At 45.1% G+C, this 22,078-nt stretch overlaps 2 protein-coding genes across 2 annotated transcripts in view; one reads left to right on the forward strand and one right to left on the reverse strand.

Annotated features, from left to right (window-relative positions):
- LOC147116323 (uncharacterized) overlaps positions 1–13,923 on the reverse strand; it is a 135,478-nt gene extending 121,555 nt beyond the window's left edge. The window contains exons 1-2 of the mRNA XM_085989549.1: positions 13,839–13,923; positions 2,997–3,452 (exon numbers count right to left, since the gene is read on the reverse strand). Coding sequence (XP_085845675.1) covers positions 2,997–3,452; positions 13,839–13,923 — 541 coding nt within the window. The remainder of the gene's footprint in view (positions 1–2,996; positions 3,453–13,838) is intronic.
- Positions 1–22,078, forward strand: part of LOC147116322 (adhesion G protein-coupled receptor G5-like) — a 793,199-nt gene that overhangs the window by 269,793 nt on the left and 501,328 nt on the right. The window lies entirely within an intron of this gene.

Here is a 22,078-nt window from a genome sequence, read left to right on the forward strand (position 1 = left end):
AATGGCGACCAGTGGCATTTGCGTCACGCTCCATGACGGCTACAGAGTGCCGGTATGCGCAAATAGAGAAGGAGTGCCTGGGCTTGGCATTTGGGTGTGAAAAATTTCATTCCTACATCTATGGACTTCCCAAGGTTATCCTAGAAACTGACCATAAACCACTGCTAGGGATCGCAAAAAAGAATCTGTGTGACATGTCATCACGGATACAGCGCCTAATGATGAGACTACAATGTTATGATTTTGAGCTCACATATGTGCCAGGGACACAAATGTTCATAGCAGATACACTATCCAGGGCTGCGCCTCGTGCCACACAAAACAGTGAAACAGAAGAGGATGTGGCCCTTCATGTGGATATGGTCTATGCAGCATTGCCCGCCTCACAGGAACAACTATCAAAGATAGCCACAGAGACATCAAAGGACCCTGTTCTGAGGAAAGTGATGAGAAATCTTCAAGAGGGTTGGAAGAAAGGGTCATGTAAACAATATCATCATATTCAGTCTAAGCTTTCTGTGGTCAATGGACTACTGCTTAAGTGTGACAGGATTGTAGTGCCCATCTCTATGCGACGAGAAATGCTTCACAGGATACATGAAGGGCACCTGGGTGTGGAAAAGTCAAAAAGGAGAGCACGTGAGGCACTCTACTGGCCAAGCATGAACTCTGACATTGACCAGATGATCAGTGAGTGTGCTACATGTCAGGAGTACCACTACAAGCAAACAAAAGAGCCCCTCATTACCACAGAGCTCCCATCACAACCTTGGGAAAAGGTAGGAACTGATATTTTTCACTACGAAGGAAAAGACTATTTGTTAGTTATTGATTATTACTCTAATTATCCTGAGATTGCTCTCCTACCCAGCACTACATCAAGAGCTGTGATAACTCACCTGAAGTCAATCTTTGCCAGGCAGGGCATCCCTCTAACTCTGGTCTCTGATAATGGCTCTCCCTATGCCAGTCATGAATTTCAGTCGTTTGCTACAGAGTATGAGTTTAAGCATGTAACCTCCAGCCCGCTCTACCCTCAAGCCAATGGAAAAGCGGAGAAGGGGGTACAGATTGTGAAAAGACTATTAAAGAAAGCAGCACACAGCAACACTGACCTATATCTGGCCATGATGTCGTACAGGGCGGCCCCGCTGGAAAGTGGCAAGTCTCCAGCTGAGCTCTTACTGGGTCGCAAAATCCGTACTCGACTTCCCAGGCATGTCACACCTGATCACAGAGATGAGGTATGGGCAGACAAGGCCCGGAAACTTCAGCGGAAACAAAAAACGCTCCATGGCCGCACAGCCACTGCACTAGTGCCTCTACAGGAGAAGGATGTAGTTCGCATTGAAGGGCCTGGGTCATGGAATCAACGAGCCACTATTCTACAACAGGTCGCCCCCAGGTCATACAGTGTCATGACAGAAAATGGCAATGTGTATCGCAGAAACAGGAGGCACCTACTGAAAACCACCAAGACCTATCAGCCACAGGAGGACAGAGAGGATGAGCTGATGATGGAAATCCGACAGAGTGACGAGGAGACGAGGGCAATGCCACAAAGTGATGAAGTACACAGGGGTGACAATGAGACAAGGGATCTGTGTGGTACAGACATGAACTTAATGGACACAACTGGGTTGGCCCAGCAAATACCCGCTCAGCTACGCAGGTCACAGTGCACCAGAAAGCCTGTCGTTAGACTCGACCTGTAGACAAGGGAAAGACTGTAAACAGCTAATGGACTTCTGGGTGTGGGTAGTGTTTATACGTACCGGCAGTTATTGCAAGTTATAGTTACACTGACAGTTTTTACATGTTGTTAATAGTAATTAATAGTAGTTACACTGACTGTTTTTATATGTTGTTAATATGTGTTCTATGTGTTATGTTATGGTGTTTACTGTTTGTCATCGTTGAGGGGGAAAGATGTACAGATAACTGTAGCTGTACTAAAGACAGCTGCTTTACGGTAGCTGTAGTAAAGACAGCTGCTTGATGGCAGTCGTATAAATAGGAAGCCATCTTGGCCATGCGGCAGTACTGCACGAGCTGGCACTGACTCAAGACTTAATAAAGAGTACTCAATGATATCTACTCGTAAGCCTCTTAATACTAAGATATAAGATAACATTACAAATACTGAGTAGTTTTTCCTGAGGAACATAATCTCGAGGTTAAAGGAACACCTATTTCAGAATCTGTGTTAGAACCATCGATGCTTTTCACTAAACAGGCCAGTAAATGAATTGTTCAGTAATATTTAATTATTATTGTTTTCATAATTAAGGTTTTGCTTTCAGTGGCCTTTGTAGCTTAAATAACATCGCCTCGACTTTCCATGTCCTCCTCCCCATTGACTGGGGCACATCTCCGAGGGGCAGGACTCTGCCCTCCATGAAGCTGTTCCCCTGACTCCAGACAACTCTCTGACCTCAGGGTCATTAGCATACTGGAGGCAGGGTCCCCGGCCTCCACCGCGGAGTCCTGCCGAAAAGAGACCATAGTTTTGATGTGGCGGTCTTCGGGAGTCTGCACAGCATTGGAATACAGGGAGCCTCCGTGCTGCTTACAAACTGATTTGATTTTTGACCCTTTCCTCCAACCGTGAGCGTTGAATGCCTGGGCCGAACTGGCAGCCTTTGTATCCGGTGTTCAAACAGCTGAAATGGTGGGAAACATGGTGGAGGCCATAATTCTCTCAATTGCACCGTCTTTATACACTGCCTTCCATATATGGGCAGGAATATTCTGGGATGATCAGATCAACCCCCCTGGGAAATGGTGGGGTGGGTGTTGGGGGGAAGGTGCACAGAGTTGGGGACAAGGAGCAGCACATCCCTTCACATATTTTGTCCCCATCTGCCGTGGATCCACCAAAACATTGGCAGGGGGAGAGGCACAGAAATCCTGGGCCTATCTTTACGTATTATAAATCTTGAAGCTTTATAAAATATAAGAGAAGTTCACAATGTGCAATTTATTATTCTACTTACCACAGGCTCCTTCAGATCCAGTAAATTCTAAATAAGAAGCATTTTCTATGTGAACAGGACTGAAGTGTGATCCATTTATGTAAAGAATATCACTCAGCAACGGTGAATTATTACTTGAAGTGTTTTTGGTAAGAATGAAATTCTGACAACATTTCCTTTTAGTGGACATGGCAGTTGAATACGACTTAACGACATCACCACGAGTTATGAACAGTTTGCCAACGTGTCCTTTCCAAGTGATGCAGACATCTGACGAAGCATTGGGTGTAGTTGCTGCAATATCTTCCGTAGAGATCGATGGGCCGTTCTCAATGAGACGAGCTTTTATTTCTAAGCCACTTTGATTTATGGACACTTTCAATGAACAGGGTCCAGGGCCAGGCTCAATATGGTGATGAGACTTATTAATGCTGTGGTGTAGGTACCCACAAACTGTAAATTCAGCTCCAAATACCACTGCAAATATAATCACATGATAACAATTAATCAACCTCCTGGAAACACCTTGAGAATTTCCTCAGGGGTTCTCCCGATCAACCACTGTGATTTTGGCAGAAGATTGACAAAAATCCCAGATAAATTGCGTGACCAGGATTTCCACCGTAATTATGGCAGCCAATCAGGAGCTGCCTGGCGACAGCAAATACCATAATACTTTGTTGTGTTTCAGCTATTTATGGTATTTCAGTTACAGGGAAAATCTATTTTGTGATCAACTTAACCTGCAAATCCCACTCTAAATTAACGTAAGATTATATAAAATTTAAAAATAAACATACTTTATTAATATCAAAATTGTTCAAAGAGTACTGGTGCAAATCATATAACACACACGAGACCATTTAGAGGATTGAAAGTAATATTAAAATCACTGTATACTATCTAACAATTTTCATTAAAACTACCTTCAACTGGATGTCACCCTTGGATCAGTGGTAGCATTCTCACCTCTGAGGCAGAAGGGTTCAATCCCCACTCCAGAGACCTGACCACATAACATAAGTTGACACTTCATTGCAGTACTGCGGGAGTGCAGCACTCTCTGAGGTGCCATCTTTCAGAGAGAGATTAAGCTTAGACCTTGCCTGCCCTCTCAGGTGGGCGCAAAACCTCAAATGGCATGATTTGAAGAAGAGCAGGGGAGCTCTCCCCACTGGATAACATTTATCCTTCAATCAACATCACTAAAACCAGGCTATCTGGTCATTTTTGTTGGCTGTAAAGTGCTTTGGGACTTCCAGAGGTTGTAAAAGGCACCATATGGACTGAAGTTCTTTCTTTCCTTTAGGTTCAGTAACAATGAATAGTTTTCAGGCTCTACGGGGAACCTTATGAAATTGTCCTGGTGTGGAACATGTGCCCCCACCCCACAACTTTCAGTCTGTTGGAAGGGTGTGCAAGTTCCTAACGTGCTCCCAGTGGGTGCAGCTCCAAACCCTCTAAAACCACATCTAACACAGCATTACAATGATTGCCTTGCATTTAGGATATAAGAGGTGATAGAAATACGACATACTGTGAAAACTATAAACATTGAGTTTAATTAAAATCCCAATTATTAACCGATTGTGCACATCAGGACCAATTCACCAATCCCAGCTGAAATGGCACCAGGGCCAATATGCTCCCACAGGTCTTTGCACTATTGAAGTGCCCAGCTGACATTACCACATTCTGCGAGGTCACCTCTTCAATGTAATTAGAATATGTTCCCTGTGGATTTTGCAACGTGCCTGTGGAGGGGCTGACTGGAGGTCAGGTTTCAGTATTCATCACAGCTCTGTCACAGCATCTCTTAGGAACCGTCATCTATTGAGATCAAGCTCTTCAGACGAGTCGAGATTAGTGCACCTCAACCTTTAAATCCGGATTTGAGGCCAGTAGTGGTGGGCCCTGTTGTTGTGTATGTACCTTTAAGGGAAAAACTGGTCTCAGACTGCAGTACCGGCAGTGACCACCCCTGTATAAAAGGCCCTAGCAGGCTTCTGTAGTTTCAGTTTCCAGGTTGTCTCCAGTCAGTGAGGACTTGTTATAATCAACTCCTGCAGTCCGTGTCTCAATCATACACGGACATAATACTGGCGACAAGTAAGAAACGAACTTACCTGCAACTCGGCAGCACCTCAGACGGCATTATTGAAGGTCGAAGACAGAAGAAAGAAAGAAAAAAAAATAATCCAAAGAAACTCGAGAAACGGGCGTCGACCGTGGGCAACCGCTCTCCAAATCATCGAATTGAAAAGTGCAGGAGAGACTGTCGAGAGCCAGGCTTGGTTCTCCAGCCTGTGGTTTCCCAGCTAATCGGGCTGGTGGCAGGTAGTGCACTGATTCTTCCTGGGCTGCGGCAGGCTAGAGCTCGATCGGGTGGCTCTGCAACGGGGCCGGGCAGCGAGTCGGGAAGCAAAGAGAGAGAGAGAGGGTGGAGCACACAGGGCACGGCCGGTGCTTCGAAGCCGGGCAGCGTTCGGACCTAAGAAGAGGGAGGGAAGTGTCCCAGAGGATCCGCTCCACGATGGGAACGGTTAAAAATAAAAATACCGCGGAGAGCAGCGGCAGCGGCGGGAAAGCATGGGAGGCGCCATCTTAACTCGGTGGGGAAGAAGGAAAAGCGCGGGAGGCACCATTTTGATCCATCGGGGACGAAGGCAAAGCGCGGGAGGCGCCATCTTAGATTTTCAAGATGCCAAAGACTGGCGATATCACAGCCTTCGATAATGCAATAGAAGACTGGACCATGTATGTGGAAAGAGTCGAGGTATATTGTGAGGCAAACGAAATGGCCGATGAGAAAAAGGCATCGGTATTGCTAAATTTAATGGGCGCAAGAACGTACGGCCTATTGCGGGACCTGATTACTCCAGCCAAACGGAAGGCGAAGAGTTTTAACGAAATTGTTGCTATCCTAGAGGAACACCTAAATCCTACACCGCTGCTGATAGCAGAAAGATTTAACTTCCACAGGAGAAATCAGCATAAAAATGAGAGCAATGCTGATTACCTTATGGAACTACGCAAACAGTTTGGGTGGAGGTAAGGAATAATAAAGGGAAAAAAACACTAGTGGGCGTAGTCTATAGGCCTCCGAACAGTGGCAACTCTGTTGGATGGAGTATCAATCAGGAAATAGTTGAGGCTTGTAATAAGGGAACATCTATAATTATGGGGGATTTTAACTATCATATTAATTGGACAAATCAAATTGGGCAGGGCTGCCTTGAGGATGAGTTCATTGAGTGTATTAGGGATGGGTTTCTTGAGCAGTATGTAACTGAACCGACCAGGGGGCAAGCAACCTTGGATCTGGTCCTGTGTAACGAGACAGGATTAATTAAAAATGTCCTAGTAAAGGATCCCCTTGGAATGAGTGACCATAACATGGTTGAATTCCATATTCAATTAGAGGGTGAGAAGGTTGGATCTCAAACAAGCGTGCTAAGCTTGAATAAAGGAGACTATGAAGGTCTGAGAGTGGAATTGAGTAGAGTGGATTGGGAAAATAGATTAAAGGGTAAGACGATACATGATCAGTGGTGTACATTTAAGGAGTTATTTTACAACTTCCAAAAAAAATATATTCCACTGAGAAGAAAAGGGTGTAAAAGAAAAGTCAGCCATCCGTGGCTAAGTAAAGAAATTAAGGATAGCATTCGACTAAAAACAAGGGCATATAAGGTAGCCAAATCTAGTGGGAGGATAGAGGATTGGGAAAACTTTAAAAGACAACAACAAATAACAAAAAGATTGATTAAGAAAGGGAAGATAGATTATGAAAGTAAATTAGCAAAAAATATAAAAACAGATAGGAAGAGTTTTTATAGTTATATAAAAAGAAAAAGGGTGGCTAAAGTAAATGTTGGTCCATTAGAGGATCAGACTGGGAAATTAATGGTGGGAAATATGGAGATGGCAAAAACACTGAATGAATATTTTATATCAGTCTTTACAGTAGAAGACACTAAGAATATCCCAACGCTGGACAAACAGGGGGCTAAAGGGGGGGAAGAGCTAAACACGATCAAAATCACTAAAGAAGTGGTACTCGGTAAAATAATGGGACTCAAGGCGGATAAATCACCTGGACCTGATGGCTTACATCCTAGGGTCTTGAGGGAAGTGGCGGTAGGGATTGTGGATGCATTGGTAATAATTTTCCAAAACTCCCTGGACTCGGCAAAGGTCCCGGCAGACTGGAAAACTGCTAATGTAACACCCTTATTTTAAAAGGGCAGTAGACAGAAGGCTGGAAACTATAGACCGGTTAGCCTAACATCTGTGGTAGGTAAAATTTTGGAGTCCATTATTAAGGAGACAGTAACAGGACATTTGGATAATCATAATTTAATAGGACAAAGTCAGCATGGTTTTATGAAGGGGAAGTCATGTTTGACAAATTTGCTGGAGTTCTTTGAGGAAGTAACATATAGGGTGGATAAAGGGGAACCAGTGGACGTAGTGTATTTAGACTTCCAAAAGGCATTTGACAAGGTGCCACACAAAAGATTATTGCTTAAGATAAAAAATCACGGGATTGGGGGTAATATTCTGGCATGGATAGAGGATTGGATATCTAACAGAAGGCAGAGAGTTGGGATAAATGGTTCATTCTCAGACTGGCAATCAGTAACTAGTGGTGTTCCGCAGGGGTCAGTGCTGGGTCCCCAACTCTTTACAATCTATATTAACGATTTGGAGGAGGGGACCGAGTATAACATATCAAAGTTTGCAGATGATACTAAGATGGGAGGGAAAGTAGTGAGTGAGGAGGACATAAAAAACCTGCAAGGGGACATAGACAGGCTAAGTAAGTGGGCAGAGATTTGGCAGATGGAATACAATACTGGAAAGTGTGAGGTTATGCACTTTGGCAGGAAAAATCGTAGAGCAAGTTATTATCTTAATGGCAAGAAACTGGAAAGTACTGAAGTACAAAGGGATCTGGGGGTCCTGGTGCACGAAACTCAAAAGGTTAGTATGCAGGTGCAGCAAGTGATTAAGAAGGCCAATGGAATGTTGGCTTTCATTGCTAGGGGGATAGAATATAAAAATAGGGAGGTATTGCTTCAGTTGTACAAGGTATTGGTGAGACTGCACCTGGAATACTGCGTACAGTTTTGGTGTCCATACTTAAGAAAGGACATACTTGCTCTCGAGTCAGTACAAAGAAGGTTCACTCGGTTAATCCCGGGGATGATGGGATGGACATACGAGGAGAGGTTGAGTAGATTGGGACTCTACTCATTGGAGTTCAGAAGAATGAGAGGCGATCTTATTGAAACATATAAGATTGTGAAGGGGTTGGATCGGGTGGATGCGGGGAAGATGTTCCCGATGATGGGTGAAACTAGAACTAGGGGGCATAGTCTTAGAATAAGGGGCTGCTCTTTCAAAACTGAGATGAGGAGGAACTACTTCACTCAGAGAGTGGTAGGTCCATGGAATATGCTGCCCCAAAAAGCTGTAGAAGCTACATCATTACATAAATTTAAAACAGAAATAGACAGTTTCCTAGAAGTAAAGGGAATTAAGGGTTACGGGGAGCGGGCAGGAATTTGGACATGAGTCTAGGTTCGGATCGGTCATGGCCTTGTGGGTAGCGGAGCGGGCCCAGGGGCCGTGTAGCCTGATCCTGCTCCTATTTCGTGTGTCTAATTATGTTAGATTCAGGAGATGGTTCTGTGATAGTGGATTGGCGGTTAGGATCAGATCAGCCATGATCTTATTGAATGGCGGAGCAGGCTCGAGGGGCCGATTGGCCTACTTCTGCTCCTATTTCTTATGTTCTTATGTTCTTATGTAAGCTATCAAAGCACTGCCAGTTCAGAGCAGGACTGGCAGATACCTTACGGGACAAATTTGTCTGTGGACTCCTGAGTGAAGGAACCCAGAAGAGGCTACTCTCAGAGAAAGAGCTCATGCTAGATAAGGCTTTCAGCGTGACAGTATCGTACGAAGCAGCAGCAAAGGGAGCTGCAGAAATACAACAAAAGCCACAGGAATACGGCACCCACGAAATGACCTGGGGATTTGCAAAATATTATCGCTGCGGCAGAACAAACCATGACCAGAAGGACTGCTGGTCCAAGGACAAAATATGCAGGCAATGCGGAAAGATGGGACACATTGCACGAGTTTGCACGTCTGGGAAGAAGAGCAACAACAACAAGAAGGCTACTAAGGAACCGTACAGGAAAGTACAAAAGATGACGGACAGTAGTTCCGAAGAGCAGATGAGCGATAGTGAATCTGGGAAGAAGAGACTAAGCTGTCTCAAACTTCACAACGTAATTGCAAAAGAGGATCACCAAACCATTTGGGTCACCCTCACAATAGCAGGGTCCCAAGTCAAAATGGAATTGGATACAGGATCAGCTCTAACCGTCATGAATCGACGAGACTACGAGCGACTATTCTCACACATACCCTTGAGAGAGACATCCATTGCCTTGAGGACGTATACTGGGCAAAAAGTATACCCCAGAGGAAAAATAAGGGTGCCTGTCGAATACAACGGCAAGAAAATACGGAAATTTTATCTCTACATTCTGCAAGATGGTGGACCACCGTTATTGCGACGTGAATGGATCAGAAAGATAAGTTTAGACTGGCACTCCATTCAGGCACTGACAGTGGCTGGTAAAAAGGATGACGACGTCACTCCTGGACGATTGTCAACAATCTTAGCTGATGCCAAAGAGGTATTTCAAAAAGAACTGGGCACTCTTAAAGGCGTAACCGCCTCGATAAAACTAGAGGAGAATGCAATTCCCAAGTTTTTCAAAGCAAGACCGGTACCATATGCAATTCTCCCAGCCGTCGAGGCAGAGCTGGAGAATCTGGAGAATGCAGGCATGTTATCTAAGGTAGACTGGAGCGAGTGGGCGACACCCATCGTTCCTGTCATGAAGAAAACGTTAAACAATAAGTCTGAGAAGCCAAGGAAGGTTTGCATCTGTGGGGACTTCAAGGTGACGGTGAACCCAGTCCTTCACACAGTACAATATCCTCATCCAAGGATAGAAGATATCTTCGCCTCACAATCTGGAGGGAAGCGTTTTACAAAAATTGACCTAGCACAAGCATATTTGCAGATGGAGGTTGAAGAATCCTCTTGGAAGTATCTCACGATAAACACTCACAAAGGTCTTCACCAGTATAATCGACTGGTATTCGGAGGAGCATCAGCTCCGGCGATATGGAAAAGAGCGATGGAACAAGTCCTGCAAGCGATTCCGGGGACTCAGTGTTACTTGGACGACATCCTAGTGACAGGTGAAGATGACAGTGAACACCATGCCAACCTAGAGCAGGTGCTCACTAGACTACGTGAACATGGGCTACGAGCCAATCGCCCCAAGTGCAAGTTTTTTAAGAAACAGATATCGTATTGTGGCCACGTGATTGATGAAGAGAGGTTGCATAAGTCCCCTGACAAAATTGGAGCGGTAGTTAAGGCTCCAGCGCCTGAAAATGTGTTGCAACTGAGGTCATTCCTCGGATTGGTGAATTACTACCATAAGTTTTTGCCGAATTTGTCCACAATTCTGCATCCACTGAATGCCCTACTACGAACGGGAGTAGCATGGAAATGGAGCGATGAATGTAAGCGGGCCTTTCAGAAGAGTAAGGACCAAATCACTTCAAGAGAAGTATTGGCTCACTACAACCCATCACTACCAATAAGACTGGCATGTGATGTGTCTCCCTACGGCATTGGGGCGGTACTGTCACATAAATTCCTTGATGGTTCAGACAGGCAGATAGCTTTTGCGTCACGCTCGTTAACTTCAGCCGAGCGTAACTGCACCCAGATTGACAGAGAGGCCCTCAGCCTGGTGTGGGGGGTGAAGAAGTTCAATCACTACCTGCACGGTCAGAAATTTACTCTACTAACTGATCATCAACCTCTCGTCTCCATTTTCAACCCTCAGAAGGGCGTACCGATAATGACGGCACAACGGCTGCAGAGGTGGTCCCTTTTCCTAGGGGCACACCAATATGACATCGAGTACAAAGGAACTAAACAGCATGGGAATGCTGATGGATTGTCGCGCCTACCTTTGCCGACGGTGGAAGAAGTACTGGCAGTGGATCCAGTGGAGTTATTCCACTCGACTATAGTCGAATGTCTCCCTGTGACGAATGCAAACATAGAAAAGGAAACACGAAATGAGCCGACACTCTCCTGGGTCTATGATTTAACGGTGAAGGGATGGCCAGCACATGGCGAACCACTGCTGCCAGCATTCTCGCCGAGAAGAGAACAGCTGTCAGTGTGCAGAGGAACCTTGATGTGTTGATCCAGAGTAGTAATTCCACCCAAATTGAAGGATAGAGTGCTCAATGAGCTTCATGAGGGTCATCTGGGAGGGGTAAAAATGAAGAACTTAGCCAGAGCGTTTGTGTGGTGGCCGGGAATCGATAGAGAAATCGAAGAGATGACCAAGAGCTGTACAGGATGCCAGAAGGTCCAAAACGCCCCACCACAAGCCCCTCTACATCCATGGGAGTGGCCCTCATTCCATGGCAAAGGGTGCACATTGATTTTGCTGGTCCCTTTATGGACTCGATGTTTTTAATTGCGGTGGATGCACATTAAAAGTGGCCAGAGGTAATAAAAATGTCCTCAACCACCACAGAAAAAACTATCACAGTCTTACGAACCATATTCGCCAGGAATGGGCTGCCTGAACAGATTTGCTCTGACAATGGACCACAGTTTGTGTCTGAAGAGTTCCGGAGGTTCTTAAAGAACAATGGTGTTAAGCATTACACATCCGCCCCATATCATCCAGCCACTAATGGATTGGCCGAGAGGTTTGTTCAAACATTCAAGAAGGCTATCAAGGCAATGTGTAATGAAGATATACCCCTACAACACAAGGTGGATAACTTCTTGTTTGCCTACAGGAATGCGACACATGCGGTTACCAACCAAACTCCAGCCATGATGTTCTTCAATCGAAGGCTACGATGCCGCTTGGATTTGGTTAAGCCAAACGTCAGAAGAGATGTGGAGAACAGGCAGTTTCAGAATATGAATGAAAGGCCGACCAGGAGTTTTAAGATAGGTCAACCAGTTTTGGCCCGGGACTACCGCACAGAGAAATGGCAGCCAGGAACGATCTGTACACGGCAAGGACCTCTAATGTATACCGTGGACGTTGGAGAGAGCATTGTAAGACGCCATGCTGACCAGATTCTGGAGTCACTGGAAAACTTCAACTCCACACCACGATCTGATACACCTGGCGATGAAACCGAAGTACCAATTGCATCTAGCGCAGAATCGGTGATATTGGAAGCAGATGAACCAAACAACGACATTGATCCCGACTCAACCTTGCTAGAAGAACCTGATATCCCAAAGAGGCGTTATCCAGACAGAATCAGGAAGCCTCCTCAAAGACTGAACTTATAATTGCTTAACTTCAACCAATGTATCTAGGAACCGTAATTGTAATTGTAATTAGTTATTATTTAGTTGTTAAATGAATGTTATGGACTGTTTATCTAAAAGGGGAGGAATTGTTGTGTATGTACCTTTAAGGGAATAACTGGTCTCAGACTGCAGTACCGGCAGTGACCACCCCTGTATAAAAGGCCCTAGTAGGCTTCTGTAGTTTCAGTTTCCAGGTTGTCTCCATTCAGTAAAGACTTGTTATAATCAACTCCTGCAGTCCGTGTCTCAATTATACACGGACATAATACCTGTCAATAAATTGGAGGCTCTGGGAACCAGGAGCCAATGCAAGTCAGTGAGAACAGGGGTGTTGGGGAAAAGCAGGATTGGTCCAGGATGGGATTCCAGTAGCAGGGTTTTGGAGGAGCTGAAGTCTATAAAGGGTGGAGGATGGGAAGCTTTCCAGTACTCGAGTCTGGAGGTGACAAAGGTATGGCTGAGAGTTTCAGCAGCAGATGGCCTGAGGTAGAAGCGCAGGTGGGTGACGTTACAGAGGTGAAGTAGGCAGTCTTTGTGATGGAGACGATATGGATTCAGAAGCTCAGCTCGGAGTTAAACAGAACACCAAGGTTGTGAACAATCTGCTTCAGCTTCAGTCAGTGGGCAATGCGGGGCATGGAGCCAGTGACGAGGGTAAGAAGCTCGTGGCAGGGGCCAAAGTTGAAGGCTTTGATCTTCCCAACATTTAAATGGAGGAAGTTGCAGCTCATCCGAGACATGATGCTGGACAAGCGGTCTGGCCACGCAGAGACGGTGGAGGGGTCCAGAGGGCAAAACAGCAGTGTCACTTTCATATGTTACTTTGAACTGAGCTTGATTGAGATCCTAACCTCAAAGGCAAAAGTGTGTTTAGAAAGTGCGCAATTCTCCATTCTCCTGCCTTGTCTGTTCACTTTCTCAGTCTGAGCCTGTCAGAAGGAAGAAACTCAACAGCAAAAGCTTCTGTTACACGATTCTCACAAAGGGGGACTTTATGAAACTAGAAGACGTTGCTGCTGTACAGCTGATTGGACTGTTTGCTCTTACTGGAGGAAATCTCCGGTTTGAGAAGTTAAATGAACCTTTGTGAGCTGTTTCTAGATCTTTTATTCAGGTATTGTTCTGTAGCATTTGCCCGATATCTTTGCTTCTGTAATTGTCTTAATTAGTTATTTTACCTGATATAAAAATAACTGTGTTATTTTTTGCCTTTCCTTTTGACAGTCGAACGTGGGAAATCTGCACAAATTCCATTGCACCATGCTATTATTAAATAGTGTCCTTGTTCATCCTGGGATACACAACCTAAGATGTATCCCATCGGATCACCAGCCGGGTTCAACCATTAAAAGTGAAATGGTATTTGAAGATGCAAACAAAGGAAGTGCTGAAAAACGAATTACCTTTTCCAGTGTGAAACCAGAAGAAAGATAAAAGAAGACATCGACAGGTCATCAGTCTGTGAAAGGAACTTGCTTTGGGAGGCATCTTCCACTGGATTCCTCCTATGGAAAATCAACATTTTGAATATGAGAGCACTGAGTGAATACTGCTTAAATGTTGGTTATATCTCAAATGTGGAAAATTAACATTTATTTAATAATTAATTCTCATTGGAGCACCAACACCCAGGGTGTGGTTCACACTTGTGATCATCGAGATCAGCGAATTGCTTGGGGGAATTATGGAGATTTTGGTGGAGAGAAAAGGTCAGATGGAGAGTTGTCCTCAGGCTGCTCGGACACAGCTGTGAGTGGCCAGGTCAAACAGCACTGATAGGAACATAGGAACAGGAGTAGGCCACTTAGCCCCTTGAGCCTGTTCTGTCATTCAATGAGATCATGGCTGATCTGCGATCTAACTCCATATACCCGCCTTTGGCCCATATCCCTCAATACCTTTGATTAAAAAATAGCTATCAATTACCGATTTAAAATTAACAATTGTTCGAGCATCAATTGCCGTTTGTGGAAGAGAGTTCCAAACTTCTACCGCCCTTTGTGTTTCCTTATTTCACTCCTGAAAGATCTGGCTCTAATTTTTAGACTATGCCCCCGAGTCCTAGAATCCCAAACCAGCAGAAATAGTTTCTCTCAATCTATCATATCTGTTCCCCTTAATATCAGATCACCCTTAACCTTCTAAATTCTAGGGAATACAACCCTAATTTGTGTAATCTCTCCTCATAACTTAACCCTTGAAGTCCGGGTATCATTCTGGTAAACATACGCTGCACTCCCTCCAAGGCCAATATATCCTTCCTAAGGTGTGGTGCCCAGAACTGCTCACAGTACTCCAGGTGTGGTCTAACCAGGGTTTTGTACAGCTGCAGCATAACTTCTACCCCCTTGTACTCTAGTCCTCTAGATATAAAGGCAAGCATTCCTTTAGCCTTTTTGAATATTTTCTGCACTGTTCATGACATTTTAATGATCTATGTACCTGAACCCTCAAGTCTCTTTGGACACCCACTGTTTTTAGCTTTCCACCATTTAGAAAGTACCCTGTTCTATCCTTTTTAGGTCCAAAGTGGATGACCTCACATTTGCCACAGTTTTGCCCATTCACTTAATCTATCAATATCCCTTTGTAATTTTATGCTTTCATCTACACTGCCTACAATGCCACCTATCATTGTGTCATCAGCAAATTTGGATATATGACTTTCTATGCCATCATCGAAGTCGTTAATAAATATTGTAAATAGTTGAGGCCCCAGCACAGATCCCTGCAGGACACCACTAGTCACATCCTGCCAATTTGATAGAAGCTGGGGGCAGCTCGTCTGTCCTCTTTCGCAGTTCATTCATAATCTGAGGAGACCAGAGACTGGAAATAAAAACGGAGGCAGTGTGACCATCAAATTAAACAGAAATAAATACGTTAGGAATTCATAAATTTGATTTGCTTGTCACAACTAATAGCCCATCAGGAGTAAACAGGGAATCCAAAGTTACTGGGGTTATACATTGCTTCAGGCTTTAGATTGATCAAATAGTCGAATTGGTGTTAATGTGGAGAAGCTTGTGGTCCATGAAGTTCATGCAACACTTCCCTGCTTTTACCGCATCCCCCAAAACTCCACCCTTGTGTAAGCTGTGGTCAGGAATAGTAACACGATTCTGTGGGTAAGTGTAGATTTGCTTCTTAAACCCTCATTAAAAGGCAATTAGATTGATGTGGTACTTCACACATTTGTGTATTTACAACACAGAATTAAAGCAGGTGCTGCTGTAATGAGGGAGGGAGCTGGCAAGATTCCACAGTGGAACTAATGAGCAACGTTGAGGAAGCAGTATTTTTGTGTTTGTAACAGTGTGGGTCCACCATACATTGCACCTTTAGATGACCTTTTTAGAAGAGGAGAGGTTACTCCAGGAAGTCAGAGGGTGTAGGGGCACCTGGTGAACTCCATGCACATCACATCACAAAGGAATGAAGAATTACAGAACAGAAGAAAGTCATTTGACCCATCATGTCTATGCTGGCTCTTTACAAGCTTCTCCACATTAACACCAATTCATCGATTTGATCAATCTAAAGCCTGAAACATTGTATAATCCCACTGGCTGCTCCCTCCCTATTGTCATTCTCTGCTTCAAATATTTATCAACCTTTCCCTTAAACGATGCAATGGTCTCTGCAGCAACTGGAACGTATGGCAAAATATTTCAACAAGTGCCCAGGAGGTTTTGGCTGAGCAGGGAGGCAGTCACAATAATACCAATATGGTAACATGATGTAACTGTTCCAGCCATTTTAGATTCAAACTGCCCAAATCTTAATCGTAAATCCAAATGTTGTCATCTTTAGCTATAGTTCTAGGTCAATATTTCATTCCGCCTCAAGGTTTTGCCTCATACCATGCTACATATTATGATAAAAGAAGAACAAAGATATATTGCTGCAAAAGATTTGGGAAAGGAATCGGACCAGCTGTGCAACTAGGCAAACAGACCAGCCATGCAGATGGAAAATGCAATATAAAGCACACAATGACGATTGACATCCCAGCCAGCCCAGCATCCTGCTAATGATAATGTGTGATTTATGGGTTCAGGTTCATGGTTTGGGTCTGGGTTAGTGTTTAAGATTAGGGTTTTGGTTTATTGGTTTGGGGTAAGTGGTTAGGGTTAGGAGTTGGGGTTAGTGATTAGGGTTAGGAGTTCAGATTAGGGGTCGGGGTTTGTAGCAGCTGGGAGTTGGGTTTGGGTTAGGGATTAATGTTAGGGGTTGGGGCTTAGATTACGGATTAGTGGTTGAGGTTATGGGGTTAGTATTACGGCTAATGGTTGGTGCTAGGGTTAGAAACCACTATCGGCAGCGCGGTGTCAATAGCAGAAACTGACGCATCCTTTAAGGTATTGCACAATGGATGAAAAAATGTGAATCGCCATTATATAATGAACAGAACTGAAAGAGATTTAGCAAGGGATCTGAGAATGACACTCGGCAAATCATTTTCGATTGTCTGAACAATATGTAAAAAGCAATTTAACAGAGTGCAGGGTTATCTGACCAGAACACTAGAACGCAAGTCTATGAAAGGTTAGGCCAAGGCTTTAAAATGTACTGATCAGATCTCACTTGGGGTACTGTGTTCATTTCTGGTCACCATGCCACAGGAAGCATTTACATACACTGGAGAGATTGCAGAGAACAGCAATCGGTTCAGTATCTGTGTTTACTAAAGAGGTGGCTGCTGACAAAATATTGGTAGAAGTTGTAGTGTATGTACTTTGAAGAAGGAACTATATTCTGCAGCCCCTGTATACTGCAGTACCAGTAGTGACCACCCCTGTATATAAGCCTGTGCAGTAACTTTGTATAGTAGTTCCAGTTTTGTCTCCACTCAGTAAACACCTGATATAACCAACTCCTGCAGTCTGTGTCTCAATTACACACGGACGTAACACTGGCGACGAACAGATCCGAACTTACCTACAGTTCTGCACCACCTCATGGGGATCCATCCCTGAAGCAAAGTTGTTAGAGGTCGAGGCCAGAAGGAAGAAAAGAAAAAAACAAACAAACAGAAGAAACGGGCGTCGACCGTGGGCAACCGCCTCTGATTCATCGGATTCGAAGATTTGCAGGAGAGGCTGTCGAGAGCGGGGCTTGGTTATCCTGTCTATGGTGTTCCAGCTAATCGGGCTGGTGGCAGGTAGTACACTGATCCTTCCTGGGCTGCGGCGGGCTAGAGCTCGATCGGGTGGCTTTTAAACGGGGCCGTGCAGCGTTGTCGGGAAGAGGAGAGAGAGAGAGAGAGGGTGGAGTACACAGGGCGTGGCCGGTGCTACGAAGCCGGGCAGCGTACGGACCCGAGAAGAGGGAGGAAAGTGTCCCATAAGGTTTGCTCTGACGACGGGAACAGTAATTAAAACAAAAGAAATTAGAAGCGCAGAAAGCCGCGAGGAGCTGCAGTTTGCCACGGGGACCGCGGAGAGCGGCGTTAGCAGCAGCGCGGGGGGGAAGTGCGCGAAGACCATAGGGCGTTGCCATCAAGGCATAAAAACGCCAGCAACAGCGCTAGCAGCAGCAGAGAAGACAGAAAGCGCGGGAGGTGCCATCTTAATCCAGCGGGGAAGAAGGCAAAGCGTGGGAGGCACCATTTTGTTAAATCGGGGAAGAAGGCAAAGCACGGGAGGTGCCATCTTAGATCTCCAAGATGCCGAAGACTGGCAATATCACTGCATTCGATAATGCGATAGAAGACCTGACCACGTATGTGGAAAGAGTCGAAGTATATTGTAAGGCAAATGAAGTAGCCGATGAGAAAAAGGCATCGGTACTACTAAACTTAATGGACGCAAGAATGTACGGCCTATTGTGGAACCTGATCACTCCAGCCAAACCGATGGTGAAGAGTTTTAACGAAATTGTTGATATCCCACAGGAACACCTAAATCCTACACCGCTGCTGATAGCAGAAAGATTTAAATTCCACAAGAGAAATCAGCATAAAGATGAGAGCATTGCTGATTACCTTACGGAACTATGCAAGCTATCAAAGCACTGCCAGTTCGGAGCAGGATTGGCAGATACCCTACGGGACAAATTTGTCTGTGGACTCCTGAGTGAAGGAACCCAGAAGAGGTTACTCTCAGAGAAAGAGCTGACGCTAGATAAGGCTTTCAGCGTGGCAGTATCGTACGAAGCAGCAGCAAGGGGAGCTGCGGAAATACAGCAAAAGCCACAGGAATACAGCACCCATGAAATGACACGGGGATTTGAAAAATGCTATCGCTGTGGCAGAACAACCCATGACCAGAAGGACTGCTGGTCCAAGGACAAAATATGCAGGCAATGCGGAAAGATGGGACACATTGCACGAGTTTGCAGGTCCGGGAAGAAGACTACCAACAACAAAAAGGCTAATAAGGAACAGTACAGGAAAGTACAAAAGATGACAGACAGTAGTCCCGAAGGCCAGAAGAGCGATAGTGAATCCGGGAACAAGAGACTAAGCTGTCTCAGACTTCACAACGTAATCGCAAAAGAGGATCACCGAACCATTTGGGTCACCCTCACAATAGCAGGGTCCCAAGTCAAAATGGAATTGGATACAGGATCAGCCCTAACCGTCATGAATCGACGAGACTACGAGCGGCTATTCTCACACATACCCTTGAAAGACACATTCATTGTCTTGAAGACATATACGGGGCAGAAAGTATACCCCAGAGGGAAAATAAGGGTGCCTGTCGAATACAACGGCAAGGAAATACAGAAATTGTATCTGTACATACTGCAAGGTGGTGGAGCACCGTTATTGGGATGTGAATGGATCAGAAAGATAAGTTTAGACTGGCACTCCATTCAGGCACTGACTGTGGCTGGTAAAAAGGATGATGACATCACACCTGGACGATTGTCAAAAATCTTAGCTAACGCTAAAGAGGTATTTCAACAAGAACTGGGAACTCTTAAAGGCATAACTGCCTCACTAAAAATAGAAGAGAATGCAATTCCCAAGTATTTCAAAGCAAGACCGGTACCGTATGCAATTCGCCCAGCCGTCGAGGCAGAGCTGGAGAATCTGGAGAATGCAGGCGTGTTATCTAAGGTAGACTGGAGTGAGTGGGCAACACCCATCATTCCTGTCATGAAGAAAACGTTAAACAATAAGTCTGAGGAGCCAAGGAAGGTTCGCATCTGTGGGGACTTCAAGGTGACGGTGAACCCAGTCCTTCACACAGTACAGTATCCTCTCCCGAGGATAGAATATATTTTCGCCTCACTATCTGGAGGGAAGCGTTTTACAAAAATTGACCTAGCACAAGCATATTTGCAGATGGAGGTTGAAGAATCCTCTAGGAAGTATCTCACGATAAACACTCACAAAGGTCTTTACCAGTATAATTGACTGGTATTCGGAGTAGCATCAGCTCCGGCGATATGGCAAAGAGCGATGGAACAAGTCTTGCAAGGGATTCCGGGGACTCAGTGTCACTTGGACGACATCCTAGTTACAGGTGAAAATGACAGTGAACACCTTGCCAACCTAGAGCAGGTGCTCACTAGACTAAGAGAACATGGGCTACGAGCCAATCGCCCCAAGTGCGAGTTTTTTAAGAAACAGATATCGTATTGTGGCCACGTGATTGATGAAGAGGGGTTACATAAGTCCCCTGACAAAATTGAAGCGGTAGTTAATGCTCCAGCGCCTGAAAATGTGTCGCAACTGAGGTCATTCCTCGGATTGGTGAGTTACTACCATAAGTTTTTGCCGAATTTGTCCACAATTCTGCACCCACTGAACGCCCTACTACAAACTGGAGTAGCATGGAAATGGAGCGATGAATGTAAGCGGGCCTTTCAGAAGAGTAAAGACCTAATCACTTCAAGAGAAATATTGGCTCACTACAACCCATCACTACCGATAAGACTGGCGTGTGATGTGTCTCCCTACGGCATTGGAGCGGTACTGTCACATAAATTCCTTGATGGTTCAGAGAAGCCGATAGCTTTTGCGTCACGCTCGTTAACTTCAGCCGAGCGTAACTACGCCCAGATTGACAGAGAGGCCCTCAGCCTGGTGTGGGGGGTGAAGAAGTTCAATCACTACCTGCATGGTCAGAAATTTACTCTACTAACTGATCATCAACCTCTTGTCTCCATTTTCAACCCTCAGAAGGGCGTCCCGATAATGACAGCACAACGGCTACAGAGGTGGTCCCTTTTCCTAGGGGCACACCAATATGACATTGAGTACAAAGGAACTAAACAGCATGGGAATGCTGATGGATTGTCGCACCTACCGTTGCCGACGGTGGAAGAAGCACCTGCAGTGGATCCTGTGGAGATATTCCACTCGACCATAGTCAAATGTCTACCTGTGACGAATGCAAACATAGAAAAGGAAACACGAAATGACCCGACACTCTCCAGGGTCTATGATTTAATGGTGAAGGGATGGCCAGCACATGGCGAACCACTGTTGGCAGCATTCTCGCCGAGAAGAGAACAGCTGTCAGTGTGCCGAGGAACCTTGATGTGTGGATACAGAGTAGTAATTCCACCCAAATTGAAGGATAGAGTGCTCAATGAGCTTCATGAGGGTCATCTGGGATGGGTAAAAATGAAAAACTTAGCCAGAGCGTTTGTGTGGTGGCTGCGAATCGATAGAGAAATCGAAGAGATGACCAAGAGCTGTACAGGATGCCAGAAGGTCCAAAACGCCCCACCACAAGCCCCTCTACATCCATGGGAGTGGCCCTCATCTCCATGGCAAAGGGTACACATTGATTTTGCTGGTCCATTTATGGACTCGATGTTTTTAATTGCGGTGGATGCACATTAAAAGTGGCCAGAGGTAATAAAAATGCCCTCAACCACCACAGAAAAAACTATCACAGTCTTACGAACCATATTCACCAGAAATGGGCTGGCTGAACCGATTTGCTCTGACAATGGACCACAGTTTGTGTCTGAAGAGATCCGGAGGTTCTTAAAGAAAAATGGTGTTAAGCATTACACATCCGCCCCATATCATCCAGCCACCAATGGATTGGCTGAGAGGTTCGTTCAAACATTCAAGAAGGCTATCAAGGCAATGTGTAATGAAGACATACCCCTACAACACAAGGTGGATAACTTATTGTTTGCCTACCGGAATGCGTCACATGCGGTTACCAACCAAACTCCAGCCATGATGTTCTTCAATCGAAGACTACGATGCCGCTTGGATTTGGTTAAGCCAAACATCAGAAGAGATGTGGAGAACAGGCAGTTTCAGAATATGAATGAAAGGCCGACCAGGAGTTTTAAGCTAGGTCAACCAGTTTTGGCCCGGGACTACCGCACAGAGAAATGGCAGCCATGAACAATCTGCACACGGCAAGGACCTCTAATGTATACCGTGGACGTTGGAGAGAGCATTGTAAGACGCCACGCTGACCAGATTCTAGAGTCACTGGAAAGCGTCAAATCCACACCACGATCCGATACACCTGGTGATGAAACCGAAGTACCAATTGCATCTACCTCAGAATCGGTGATATTGGAAGCAGACGAACCAAACAACGACGTTGATCCCGAATCAACTTTGCCAGAAGAACCTGATACCCCAAAGAGGCGTTATCCAGACAGAATCAGGAAGCCTCCTCAAAGACTGAATTTATAATTGCTTAACTTCAGCTAA

The sequence above is a fragment of the Somniosus microcephalus genome, chromosome 6, assembly GCF_052327205.1.
Source record: "Somniosus microcephalus isolate GS21.2 chromosome 6, FLI_Smic_1.0, whole genome shotgun sequence".
Classification (NCBI taxonomy): Eukaryota; Metazoa; Chordata; class Chondrichthyes; order Squaliformes; family Somniosidae; genus Somniosus; species Somniosus microcephalus.